This window comes from Artemia sp. Qi Xiang Cuo, chromosome 8 (genome assembly GCF_049724085.1).
Source record: "Artemia sp. Qi Xiang Cuo chromosome 8, ASM4972408v1, whole genome shotgun sequence".
Taxonomy (NCBI): Eukaryota; Metazoa; Arthropoda; class Branchiopoda; order Anostraca; family Artemiidae; genus Artemia; species Artemia sp. Qi Xiang Cuo.
Window position 1 is genome coordinate 6,065,537 of NC_142801.1, and position 14,432 is coordinate 6,079,968.

The window sequence follows — 14,432 nt, forward strand, 5'->3', positions numbered from 1 at the left end:
AAGAAAGTTTTAGAATAGAGAAATTAAATAGGTTGGAAAGGTTATATGCAATACGTAGACTCCAATGAATCCTAGGCAAAAGAAAATGAAATATTGAACAAATGTAAAGAAAAATAAATACAAATAAACATATTAAAATAGCTTCTAAAAAGCATAAAATTTTTAATCAAATTTTTCAACAACCTCTAAGAGTGGCATCGTCGAGCTGGCTCGAGTGACTTATTCCACAAAACATGACTCTTCACTAAAGAATTGGGATCTGACCTTACACAAGGAGTAAAAATAATTTAGATATAATTTTTGGTATTAAGAAGGTAATAATTATTTTTTATCAGAGATAAAAGACACCACAAACACTTAGGAGCCATGGGAGGTCACCATAAAGCTGGGAAAAAGTAAAATGTACACTCAAAAGAATACGAAGTGATCAGACATCGAGTAAATGGATAACTCCAACACGATTAGTTTCCTGAATGATATTTCTATCTTTATTACTTGGAATGAGACTTTAAAGGAGGGGGGAAAAATCCAACATCCCTTTTGTTGGACACCAGGACATACAAGATTAAGTCAAGTTGTGAAAAACGACTTTCAAAATTTATCCTGGAGAGATATGCTTCCTTAAAATACCGAGAATACTTCATATCTTCATTTTGATCAAATCCATGTGACGTTTGAAAGACAGGTTTTCATCAATAATCATGTCCTAAAAACGAACTTTACGATTTTTAGATCTATCAATCATCCCATTTGGCTGGTGAATTTCAGATAATTTAGGATAAGCCTGAGAAACGCGCTAAAAAAAAATCAAAATTCTTGACTTAGAAAAATTTGTCGACGAGGAAAGACCCTGAAAATCCCCTTCGAAGGGGAAAGTTGAAGTGCAGTAAGAGAATCATTTCCTTTGGAGACCACCCCCTCCCCAATTTTAAACATTATTACTATTACAAACGTTGTTAATAAGAATCCAACTTTGACTACCCTGACCCACAAAATTATTTACAATATTAACTACATCAAAAGGAAAGTTTTGAAGCTCACAAAAACGACTCTCGTGGGATAAAATATTCTCGGGAGGATGTTTTGCTAGGAAACTGATGAACAAAAAGATATTGAAGTTTTATACACACCAAATTGATAAATAGTACAAAACTCATTTATAAATCACTTTAAAATACCAACAGACTTTTGTTCGTACATCTGTAGAACCGTATGTAATTTTGACCGGATTAATGTTACTTAAATACCTAGTCACATCGTACTGTAATGAGCTCCATACGCATATCGAAAGGTTATTTTTAAGACAAATCTCATTTAAAGACAAAAATTTAGGGAACAGATCTGGTTGTTTCAATCGTTGCCGTCCATTTTTTCAAGAGAAAATAAAATTTTGTTATTTTTTTTTATAAATAACCTTGATATACGTACATTAAATAAACTTCCCAAACATTTCTTCAAAGTAAGACATAAAAAGCCCCTCCAAAGAACAAAAAAGTATAAAGATCAGTCAGCTTGATTAGACGTTACCCTCAATGTGTACTCCAGTTATATAGTAGACATACCACTAAGGTAATACTGCAGAAAACTAGAGCTGATTGAATATTTTGACAGAATATACAAAATTTAGCAAGTGAATCTTACGATGTTGTTCAGTGGCAATCCTGGTTTTCAGTATACTATTGTGTAGTAATATTCTTAGAGTAGCATAAATTCCATGATAATGGTTTTTTTTTCAATTGTTTTCAAGTTTCATGCTTATGGAGGATTTTATGATGTTGACCTGGAATGGGTTTCTCTGGAAAATATCACATTTGTATGCTCCATTACAGAAGCAATTCTTAATCAACGATTGATGGGAGGAGCTGTAAATCTTACAATCAGGTTAGTATCAGTTTTGTGGATACAGAAACATTGAGTCTATATGTATAAAATGTTCATAGTGATGGCAACAATTATGATATACAATTTGTGGTACAATAACAAAAAACAGAGAGTTTTCTTGCCAAAAAAAGTTTCTGGTAATGGCAAGGATTACGGTATATGGTTTGCGAGACAATAACAGAGAAACAGAGAATTTCCTTGTAAAAATGTTTGTGACTTAAAAATCTTTTCCTTTTGCAGGAATTGATATTTTTCTCTCCGGAAGTTTCATTTTCTTTTCCGTCTAGTTTCGGTGCTTATCATTAGTCAACCAAGAAGCATTGACTTACCTGATTTTATTAATTCGTGACATTTTTCTTTTAAAAAATGAAGAAAAGTGTGATTGTTTTATGAAAATTATATAAAAAAAAGAAGTTTTTTTTAACTGAAAGTAAGGAACGACGTTAAAACTTAAAATGAACAGAAATTATTCCGTATATGAAAGGAGCTGTCCCCAATTATTTCAAAATGATCCCTTAATCACAAACGCCGTTATTTAGAATAAATAGCTCTTATGAAAGCACTAAAAAATCTTTGGCTTAAAGAGCAAGGTACTTACTAGGGGTTGAACCCAATCATATACGTAATATTTTCTGTTCGTTTTAAAATTTGATGTTGCTCCTTACTTTCAGTTGAAAAACTTGTTTTTTCTTATATTTCATTTCTGATCTTATTTTAAATAATACTGGGAAATCCGACACCCCCTTTATAGCAATTTCCATTCCCCCATGAAAACTTCCTTCATGGAAATATCCTCCTACATAACTCTCGATATACCCCCCCCCCCACCACCAGAAAGAATCCCCCCTGAAAACGTCTGTATACTTCCCAATAACCAATGCAATATGTTAACATTGGGTAAAGTTCATAACTTTCACCACTCCCCTTGGGGACTTCCGAGGGTTAAGTCACCCTAAGAGACATATTTATCGTATTTTTGACCATGCTGAGCAAAATGGCTATCTCAAAATTTTGATCGGGTGACTTTGGGAAAAAATGAGTGTGGGAGGGGGCCGAGTTGCCCTCCAGTTTTTTTGTCACTTATAAAGGGCACTAGAACTTTTAATTTCCGTTCAAATGAGCCCTCTCACGATATTCTAGGACCCCTGGGCCGATACGATCACCCCTGGGAAAAAAATAAATAAATAAATACGGATCCGTGATCTTTTTTCTGGAAAAAAAAATGCAAAATTCCACATTTTTGTAGATAGGAGCTTGAAACCTCTACATTAGGTTTATCTGATACGCTGAATATGATGGTGTGATTTTCATTAAGGTTCTATAACTTAAGGGGGTCTTTCCCCTTTTTTGAAAATCTGCCAAATTTTCTGAGGTGCTTAACTTTTGATGGGTAGGACTAAACTTAGTGAAACTTATATATTTGAAATCAGCATTAAAATCTAATTCTTTTGATGTGTCTATTGGTATCAAAATCCTGTTTTCTAGAGTTTCGGTTACCATTGAGCCGGGTCACTCCTTACTTACAGTTCGTTACCACGAACTTTTTGATAGGCCACACATAAAAACCAATGAGATAAGGCACACTTTGTAAAATAGAAGTATAGGACGCTTATATCTATTAATTATGTTTAATTTTAGAGTAATTCAATTATATTTGTCATATATAATACTTAAATGTGCCTTTTATTGCATTAAATGGTAATTTTATTATATTTAATTATCTTTTATTATATTTTATTTATCTTATATTGTACATTATTTGTAATCCCTTTTATTCTCTGTTTAAAAATTTTGACTTTACTTGAAGAAGGATGAGATTATATTTTATTTGTTATTTTTTGTGTTTTTTTCCCTAGACTATTGAAAGTTCTGACAGAGCCAAATACAATATATGTTTGAAAATAAAGAAATTTTTAATCGTAATTTAAACATAAAATCTAATTAAAACACAATTCTTAAAAGTAGTAGCGATGTTACGTAAAAATAAAAATAAATCTTACTTGGATTAAAAACAATAAGAAATCAATATTTGAACATACTACATACAGAACGATATATCCGGATTGAAGACGATAATCTTTAAATATCCAAGGATAAGCGCAAAAACTAGTAGACAAACAAAGGAAATTAAAAAAGTTACAGAGAAGTGGAAACTAAATTACTCGTAAAAAATTTTGATAACGTAGGGAGCAAGAATTGTTGGTATCTTTCTGCTTAAATTTGACAGGACTGAAACGGTAATGATAGTTGAAAGAGACCCAAAGAGACAAGATTTAAGGTCAAAAATGACCGGAGAAAAGGGAAAATTGGTGAAAGTGCTGCTAGTCATACTTAGGTATCTTTTTTTCCTCATTTTCTGAAGTTTAGTCAAGTTGGATCCTCGAAGAAGAAAACTATCTGTCTTTTTTTTGCTGTTTCATTAAAGTTTTTTTTGCTTTTTTTTATTATGTTAAATATTCTTGAAACTGTCGGATATTTATTCAGAGAGCCTAGGATACCAGACTTTGGAAGTGGTCTTGGTTATTGGACATATAAAACGATGAAAAAACTTTAACTCCAAATTTTAGAACCATTGAATTTTGAGGAAAAGCTTGGGATGTGGGTTTCTGGCAACTGTGTTTAGGAATGAAATCATTTCTAAGATGCAATTTCACAAACATTTATTAACAGATTTTTTTTTCTTTCATCTTTATTTTAATAAAAGTTATATTATATTTAAATTTTAAAATAAAAATTTTATTATATTTAAAATATATTAAAATAAAATTTTATAATATAAATAAGTTAGAAAATATCAATTGGGGTACATCTTTTAAATTTGTAAACGTACCTTATAGATGTAAATCATCATTAAGCTACCATCTGTTCGAAAATTTAACGCTTAGATTGTTGATTATTACTTGAATTAAAAAGGAGCCTAGCAATAGCCCCTGAGGGACTCCTTAGTAAATCTAAGGAGAGTTTGGAATAAATGTTAAGGTATGTAAATGCTCTTTTAATCCTAGAAAAAAGCAAACAATTATTCTACTTCCAAAGGTCAATTCAAAGAATAAACTTGAAACTTACTGAATATTTTACAAGCTAATTTTCTGGGGTCGTTTTAATTCTAAGCGTTTTTATTGCTAACTGCTATAAGATTGAGAAAAATTTTAGGCTTTTATTTTTTTTTCTGCTTTCTCAAGAGTTCTCTGAGGTGAACAATTTAAGGAGTCAAATTAGAACGTCAGAACATCAGTTTCTGAATTGTTAGAGTTCGACATTCAGATTTGTCTTTTCAGCCAATCAGCTAAAAGGCTTCATTACAGTTTCGAGAGGGCAAGTGTAACTATAATGGTAAAGGTCTGAAACTTTAAAGCATCGAGTATCAGATACATAAGCCATACTTTAAAACGTTCTAATCAATTTCTAACGTTCCTAAACGTGTACTATCAATAAATGAAAGCCGAAAACACGAAGGATGAACAAGATAAGCAATACAAACTCAAAATTGGTCATCATCTGATAAATATTAGGGTCGTTCTTTTGCAATAAGATCTTACATCGAAGATGCCACATCTTTCTGCAAAGATTTTGGTTCTTTTAACTCATCTTTGTTCTAAGAACTTAGAGCTCACTGATGTTAGCAAAAATGCAAAGAACGCCATTTTTCTGCCATCTAGAACAATGATGAGAGAACTTTGATGAAATGCTCATCATTGTTCTTAGACCACTGGTCAAAGCAGAATGATGGAAGACGTTTGAAAAAGAAACCTGTAAGATGTACGATCTTAGTTCTTAGATTTCACTTTTAAGCGTTCTTTGTCAAAAGATGTAAGATCTTAGCACAAAGGGGAGTAAAAGAACGGTCATATTGGCTCAAGTATTTCAACGATTATCAGTTTGGTCGCTTCAGGGGTTCCTTCAGAAAACCCTAGAGAATGGGAGGACAGTTAAAACACTACCGATTAATGCCAGTCATGGTTGGTACAAGCGAAGACTTTGGTCCAGGAGTTCAAGCTAAAGAATGCAAAACGAAAGTGATTTATATAAGACATTAGAAAACAAGGATACATTTTTACAACTTATAATATTAGGATGAGCAATGACCAAATACACTCGTCCTGCTTAAGTGCCTTTGGGGTAATTTTATAGAGGAAAATAAAACGAAGTCTATACACGTGTAGAAAAACGAAAATGGGCTAATAAAATATATTTTCTAGTCTTTAATGCTGGTATTATACCTTGAAAAAAGGTATTTAATATTTATTTATTTATTGAAAAACCCGCCAAATCAACATACAACAAGACGGAGCACTTATAAGAAAAAAGAAAAAAAGAAGACACTAACTATAACAAACTGAACCAACAAAGAAAACGAATCACTGATTCACTGAATGAGCAGATGGGACCATTCGGATAGATTTCGGTGTGTTTTTCTATTATGCTTCGCTATTCGTCTAGCGACGGCGACGTCAGGGTCTGCGACTTTAAAATTTTCAGTTACATGCGAATTCCTATACCACGGAGGTAGACGAAGGAAATACTTCGCAAAAACGAAAATACATCGCTCTAATTATATTCTGGTCAGTTTTAGTGAGAAGTTTCCAGAAGGGCGTGGCATATAAAATGCGAGGAAGAGCGATGGCGTTATACAAGCTTGCTAGAAGCAGCCGGTTGAATCGGAGTTTGCACGATACAACTGAAGCGTAAGACGCTGAAATTCGTCGTTTAAGCTGTTCGAGGAGAAGTTTTCGGGTGTGACGGATGCACGAACCTATGGGTAAACCTAGATGAATGAGGTGACCCACTGGCTGGAGAGAGCTAGAACCAAGGGCCATGGTAGGAACACAAAAATCAGTTTTTCAATTGAATAGGACGATTTCCGATTTTGAAGAGTTGAACTGAAGTCCAACTTTAAGATATTTGGCTTCAAGGATTTCGAATATATCGATTTCCCACTGAAAAGTTTGGCTAAGATTCAGGGTATCGTCTGCGTAACATACCAAAGACAAGTTAGCAAATGACAGAATCAGTGAAGATGGACATTGATCTCGTGCATCAAGGACATAGTTATTGAAAAGGTCAGGAGAGGTGACTGCTCCTTGACGCACTCCTTTCTTGACTGGAACAAGTCGGGTGCGCAGAATGGGGGTCAAACCCTTGTCAGGAGGTAGCTTCAGTCGGATCCGTAATCTAGAATACAGATTCCCGAGAGAACGAATGACAGCTAGATTCAAACCACGTTTACCGGCCTTCAAAAGCATCGCAGCATGGACAAGAGAGTCGAATGCACGTCTAATGTCGTGTCCTGCCAAAGAAAGGGTCTCTCCAGAAGATTTGGCATCTATCAAGACATTAGCAACGACTGTTAAGGCATCAGCACATCCAGTTCCTCGCTTGAAGCCGAACTGATGCGGAGGAGTGTAGCATACTTTTTCTAGTTCCTGTATAAACAGTAACTCGAAGAGCTTGCACAGTGACGTAGCTACAGTTATCGGACGGAATGCTGTACATGGAGTTTCAGATTTTCCCTTTTTAGAAATGGGAGTCAGATCTCCGATGCAGAACGATGCAGGAACAATCCCTTGAGAGAAAATCATCTGCATAAGCAGAGACAGATGGCCGCTAGAAGTTTATCTTCGTGTTTCAAGTGGATCACACTGACTTCGTCAATGCCCGATGAGCCTTTCCATTTGAGTCTACAGATGGCATCTTCAACAGAGCGGGTACTGACGATAAAATCTTCATCGGGATGAGAAGATAGAAATTGATCTAAGGCAGAATCATAAGATTGTTCGATGGAGGGTTCAGGAGCTGAGAACTCCGATTCGTAATGGGCATACCATTCATCTTCAGGGATGCCGGCTGGAGATGGTGAAGAACAATTTTTTGCAGAACGAGAGACAAACTTGAAGATCATATTTCTATCATGTTTGAGACGGGCAGAATAAGGATTGACTAGATTTTTCCAATGCCGAGCCAGGGCCTTAGAAAACTTTCGCTTCGTGGTAATTCGTATGCTGTTCACAAGACCCATATTCAGACGTCCACACTCTTTCCATACTGAAAACCAAAATTTTGCTTGACTACATGAAATGACGAGATCTGGATTTGACTACCACCCGGGAAAGATTCCTTTACGAATTCGTTGCAAAGGAGCAGATTATTTTTCTGCGAAGCGGAGAGCATGGCAGATTTCTGCGCAATATATATCTAGACAAATCGAAACCTCTTTTTGAGGTAGCTGGAGTGACTTCTGAAGGAGATGAAATGGGACGCTGATTTTATTCAGGACTTAATCTACCGACTCGATGAATAAGGCTTGATCAATTTTCTACCAGTTAAGACGGTGTCGAGGTGCTGAAGGAGCAATAGGTTTGGTTTGGTGACCAGAAGATGGCATACCGACAGAGCAAGTTAGGGGACGATGATCAGACAACTGATAATCAAACACAACCTTTACTATATCCGCTCGCAAATCTGACGAAACTACAACGTGGTCCAGGTCGGAAGTTTGCGAGGACGTGTGAACATACGTGAAATCGGAAGATTTATCTAAAACACACAAGAAATCACTAAACAAGCCCTTAACTAGTGTTTTACACGGTGAAGCTTGAGAATTCGGGTCGGACAGATTACAACTAAGTCACCGGCTATAATGCAAGGTAAACCTAAGTGTCGAATTTTGTCTATACATGAACCTAGTTTTTCACAAGATAGCGCAAATTTACGCTCAGACTGGTCATTATTGTAGTCTGTGGGAAGATACACACTAATACACACAGAACAATCCACTTTCACAGCTAGATAATAATCATTTGCTTCGAAGATACTAGAACGGAGAGCTGATTTCACAAACGTAATAAGTCCACCTGAGGTTCGGCCTCTATTCTTCAGCTGTCTAGCGGGTACACAATAAGTTGTCATATCCTCAAGCTAAAGTATGTTCAGACCATGTTTAGAAACAAAACGTTCCTGGAGACAAATCACACTAAACTCAGAACGGAGGCTTTCCAGAACCTGAAGTTTATTAATAAAAGAGCCGTTTATATTCCACGATAAGAAAGTTAGTGACGAGGTCATTAGTACGAGGGTTTACGGTTTTTAGGGCACTTCACGCTATAGCAAGTATGACCCTGCTTCTTGCAACCAACGTAAAGCTGCCTTCTGACACGGGGTATCGGACGTAGATTTGTGATCGGCGGAGCCGCATTTGGAACATAATGAACCGTTCTTACAATCTGTGGCTAGGTGACCAATTGCGTGGCAATTAAAGCAGCGCCGAGACAAGAACACGAACTCATCGACTGGGAGGTATTCATATCCAATTTTCACTGAGACTTTGAGAAAGGTATCGAGGTCATTTCGTGTCGGAAAGTAATCTTTAAATGTTCGAGACTTGCCACACTGTAGGGTTTTATTGCACTTAAGGATTATCTGTTTAAGAGACTGTTCGTCTAGATCCTCCGGCACTCGCATGATCGAAGCTAAAACAGTAGGTTCCTTGAAGGAGATGTTGAGTGACGGTTTCGCACGTCTAGCTACATCCACTATCTGGCTCGCGGTTTGCTTAGAACGAACCACGAGTTTCCACTCGGTATTAGAGCGGCGTAACTCGGTTATATCGCCGTCTGGACATGGGCACAGTTTGTCGATAAATGCTTTGCGTTCGCTTGGGCATTTTAAGTCTGTTGGAGGGTCTTTGAGTATCACAGAGTAAAACGGCATCGGGGGTGCGATTTGGGACGATTGAGATTTATCTGGCAGGGTGACTGTAGAGTGGCTATTATATAGCATAAATTCATCCAATTTTCTGGAGAGCTCATTTACTTTGGACACCACTGTAAAAAAAAAAAAAAAAAATGTAACTGTAAAAAAAACAAAATGAGAAAAAGTATTAATGGTGTATAATGTATAGCGCGGTGCGGAGCGTGCCGGGTTGTGATTGGAGTTCTTATGGATTGGTCTTGGCTTTCAGTGATACTAGGCCTGGAAACAGTAGTCGTGTTTTTTGGTTTTGATGAAGATATTTATGTTTCTAAATTAAAAGTTGCGCAGATTAATCGTACTGAGGGAAAACGACTTGGAATGGAGATTACTTTTTTTTTGTTTTGTTTTTTTAATTGTTATTTTTTATTATGGTTTGCTGGTCTTTTGGGGCATGGTGTGGTTTCTCTTAAAGTGGGGTTAATATTTGATAATGGATAGAGATAATCGTGAAATTCCATCATCAAGGTTAAAAGAATTTGAGCGGAATTCTCTTTCATTTCAGTCAATTTTTCAAACTATTGTAGCTGGTGATGATGAAGATACTTCTAGTAATTTTGATATCCCAAAAAATCAATATATATTTATGAATGAGCTGGTAAGAAAAAATGTAAATACAAGTAGGATGTCGTTTTGGAATTGCCGGGGTTGGAGGACTGCGCAGGATGTGATTGAAACTTTTTTGTCGGATTCAGATACAGATATATTAGGCCTATGTGAAACTTTTTTAGATGATTTTTCAATTGAAAATATACATGTAAAAGATTACCAATTTTTTCACATCGGTCGGAAAAGACAAAAACAAGGGGGTCTAGGTGTTTTGATTAAAAATTGCATACCAGCACGTATAAGGATTGATTTTTTGCCAATGAATATTGAAATAATTTTTGAATCTTGTGTAGTTGAATGCTCTTTTCCAAATAATCGGAAGTTTTTAATTGCAGTTATTTACCGTACTCCGTCATCCAGCCAGATAGAATTTAAAAATCATTTTGAAAGTATGTTGGATAAATTAGCTAGTCTTAATACTCCTTATTTAGTTATGGGTGATTTTAATATTGATTTAATGAAACTCCTATCTGCAGATCAGAATAGAATAGATAGAAATATTTTGCAGTTTTTGGAGGGCCCACTATCTTATGGACTAAACCCCGTATGTTTTGTTCCCTCTAGAATAGCTGATACATCATTTTCACTTATTGATAATAATTTTTCACCTTATAGTGCTGTTAATACATTTATTATTCCTGATGATTCATCTGACCACTGTATAATTATGTCTGATTTTCTTATAAATTTTCCGCATAATAAAAAAATCAAACCAAGCGTATAGATTTTTCACATAAAAATGTGTTAAGGTTAAAAGAAGGGCTTGGTGATGTTGATTGGAGTCCTGTAATTGATGAGAAGGATCCGAACCAATCATTAGATAAATTTTATTATATTATGAATGAAAAGCTTGATCTTTTTTGCCCATATAAAAGCCCAAGAGGAAAGAAACTTACCCCAAAAAAACCTTGGATAAATGAATCACTTTTGAGATCTATTAATGAGAAAAATCGTTTATATAAAATTAGAATAAAATATCCCACGGAAATAAATATAACTCGTTTTAAAAATTATAAGAATATGCTGGTAAGGATCCTTAGAGTAATTGAAAGACGTTATTATGAAAATTCTTTTCGAAATTCAGATTCCCCTAGAAAAACTTGGAGTTTAATTAAAGATAAAATTGGAAGAAATAAAAAGTTGTTACACCCTGAAGTGTTATTTGATATTAATGGTAAAGAATTTAGAGGACCACAAGCTGTTGCTAAGAAGTTTAGTGAATATTTTGCTAGTATTGGATCATCTGTTGTTTCAGGAGAAGTTGACCTTTCTTCCCCAAGGTCGCATAAAAAATATATACCGCCCACTGAAGATACGAGCATATTTATGGCCCCGGTTACTTTTGCAGAATTTCAAAAGGTCATTAAGAATTTAAAAAATGGTAATTCATTGGGATATGATGAACTTTCAACTAATTTGCTAAAAAATATTGCAGGTGAAATTTTTGAACCATTGCTTCATATTTTAAATTTATGTATTTTCTCAGGTACATTTCCTAAAAGATGGAAAATTGCACGTGTAATACCATTGCATAAAAAAGGAGATAAATCTGATACAAATAATTATCGTCCTATTGCAATTTTATCACCATTATCTAAAGTATTTGAAAAAATTTTAAAAGGAAGGATTACTAATTATCTAGATAAAATAAATTTTTTTACCAAACATCAGTTTTGATTTAGGGCAGGCCATTCGACGGAACAAGCAGTTGCAGATATTTTATTATAAATAAATGACTGCTTAGATATTAATTATCATGTATATACTGTTTTTTATGATGTTAAAAAAGAATTTGACACTTTAAACCATGAAATTCTTTTTGATAAAATGGAAAATTCCGGTATAAGAGGGAAAGTACTAGAAATAATAAGATCATACCTTTATGGACGTAAAATCGTGGTAGATGTTGATGGACATTTGTCTAGTTTAAATGATCTTGAAGATATTGGTGTCCCACAAGGATCGGTATTAGGTCCGCTTTTATTTTTGATGTATATTAATGATCTCCCACGATGTTTGCAGGGAAATAATGGTCTTGCAATTTTATTCGCAGATGACACAGCTGTTTCTGTTAAAGCGAAGGATTCATCTACATTGATTCAAAATCTGTTTAACACTGTTAGTTCAGTTAATCGATGGTTTGTATCTAATTATTTAGTACCGAATTTTAAGAAGACTGAATTTATGGTTTTTGGTCATTCAAAACGTGCTACTAAAAAAATTTCATGTCAGGAGCTTCAAGTTGGTGAGCATAAAATACGTAGAGTTCAATCATATCGTTATTTAGGAGTTTTTATTGATCCCCTTTTGTCATTTCAAACTCATATTGATCATTTAAGGGTGAAACTTTCGCAAAATATTGGGTCTATGTATCGTTTGCAACATGTTTTTCCATTTTCAATTTTAAAAATAATTTATCATTCTTTGATTGCTCCTTATTTAAATTATTGCACAATTATTTATTTAAATACTTTTTGGACGCATATAAAACCCCTACAGATCCTTCAAAATAAAGCAGTGAGAATACTTGGAAATTTTTTACATCGTCCATCAAAACTTAGAGATGCATCGGAAACTGAAACATTATTTCTTTTCTTGAATTTATTAGATCTGAAACATATAAGAGAACTTAATATATCAATATGGGATTTTAAAATACAAGATCCTAGTAGTTATTTTTATGAAAAATCTCTGTTGATTCTGCCCCCTCCTTCGGCTCTTAGGTGTTCTGGAACATATCGAATTCCCTTTGTTAATTGTGAAAGATCTAGATTTTCAATTAGATACCAAATACCATTTATTTCAAATAAATATAGGCTGAAAGATAGAATTCAAATTGAGTCATTTCGGCAAATATCAGTTCTAAGGAAGAAAATATTAAAATTATGTATTGACCTGTGATGGTGGAATAGAAATTTTTTTTATTATTATTATTATTTTTTTTGTTTATATTTGTTACCCATGTTGGGATAGCCTTCCATGCCCCACTTGTCCAGCGTTTGTTTTATTTATGTTTGTTATGTTTTTTGTTTTTTTCTTTAACCAGGTTTTTTTTCTTTCTCTCTTTTGTTATGATGAGGAAATGTTTTTTTTTTTTGTTTTTTTTTTTTTTTTTTTTTTTTTATTATTATTATTAATACCCAATTTTACGAGCTTTGCTCTCTGTTGGGGGTATATGTTTTTTTGTTATGTTGATTTATTCAAATAAAAATCTTCCCAAAAACACTGTAGCGTGAACTGCCTTACCGATGGCAGGTACTTCACACGGACTAAATATCACAAATTTCGTGATCGGGACATTTTACTTTGCTGCAGAGACTAGCGACTTGCACATATCAGTAATGTTGTTCTAATCTTTCGCAAACGAAACCATCCGGCTTTGAATGTCCAACTCGCTGTGAAGGGTCTTTTTAGCTCGTATGATTGTACAATTTTCGAAATAGTTTACTGCACTTTTCACAATCTGATCGAATTTCACCCCTTCAGTGATTGATCTGCTCAAAAAGTTCAGAACTGGGTTGAATACCAGCTTTTCAGTCATTACTTTCACACAAAAACAGCCAAAGTCCACTGAATCACACAATACTAGGAACAAGGGAGGCGTCGGGACCCCAGGGCCGTATCCAGAATTTTTGTTCAGGGGGGGGGGGGTTTAATAATTTTTGAATTTTTTTTGGGGGGGGGGTTTACTAATTTTTGACTCAGTTTTCGACTAATTTCACTGATTTTTACCTAGGTTTTACTAATTTTCGACTTATTTTCGAGTCGGTCGAAAATTTCGGGGGGGCGGGGGGCTCAAACCGGGTAACCCCCCCCCCCCCTGGATACGGCCTTGCGGGACCCACTCACCAATTCCCCGCAATTTAAGGGTAACTAAATACCGGCAGGTACATATAGCGCTTGCGGCAGGAACCCTCCCCTCTTCTGCTTATTGCCTAATATATGCTATCAGTATCGCTGCTATGCACAAATAGTACAATCCTCTAAGGTAATTAGATCTTTCTGTCTGAATCTCAGTACTTACTAAGTCACTAAATCCCAAGGGAATTCAAGTTCAAGCAGCAAAAACGTCAATAGCAAGTAAATAAAATAAGCTAGGGAATCGCACAGGCTGAAACCTTACTTTATTAAAAGGTTAATATCCAAAAGCAAGGTCTTAACACAACGAACTCTGAATCTAATACATATATATATAT

General features: G+C 34.8%; 1 protein-coding gene across 1 annotated transcript in view; it reads left to right on the top strand.

Moving 5' to 3' along the window:
• The window catches only part of LOC148949096 (cytoplasmic dynein 2 heavy chain 1-like), a 177,335-nt gene that overhangs the window by 130,102 nt on the left and 32,801 nt on the right, over window positions 1–14,432 (top strand). Inside the window, exon 11 of the mRNA XM_089092623.1 lies at window positions 1,748–1,881. Coding sequence (XP_088948749.1) covers window positions 1,748–1,881 — 134 coding nt within the window. The remainder of the gene's footprint in view (window positions 1–1,747; window positions 1,882–14,432) is intronic.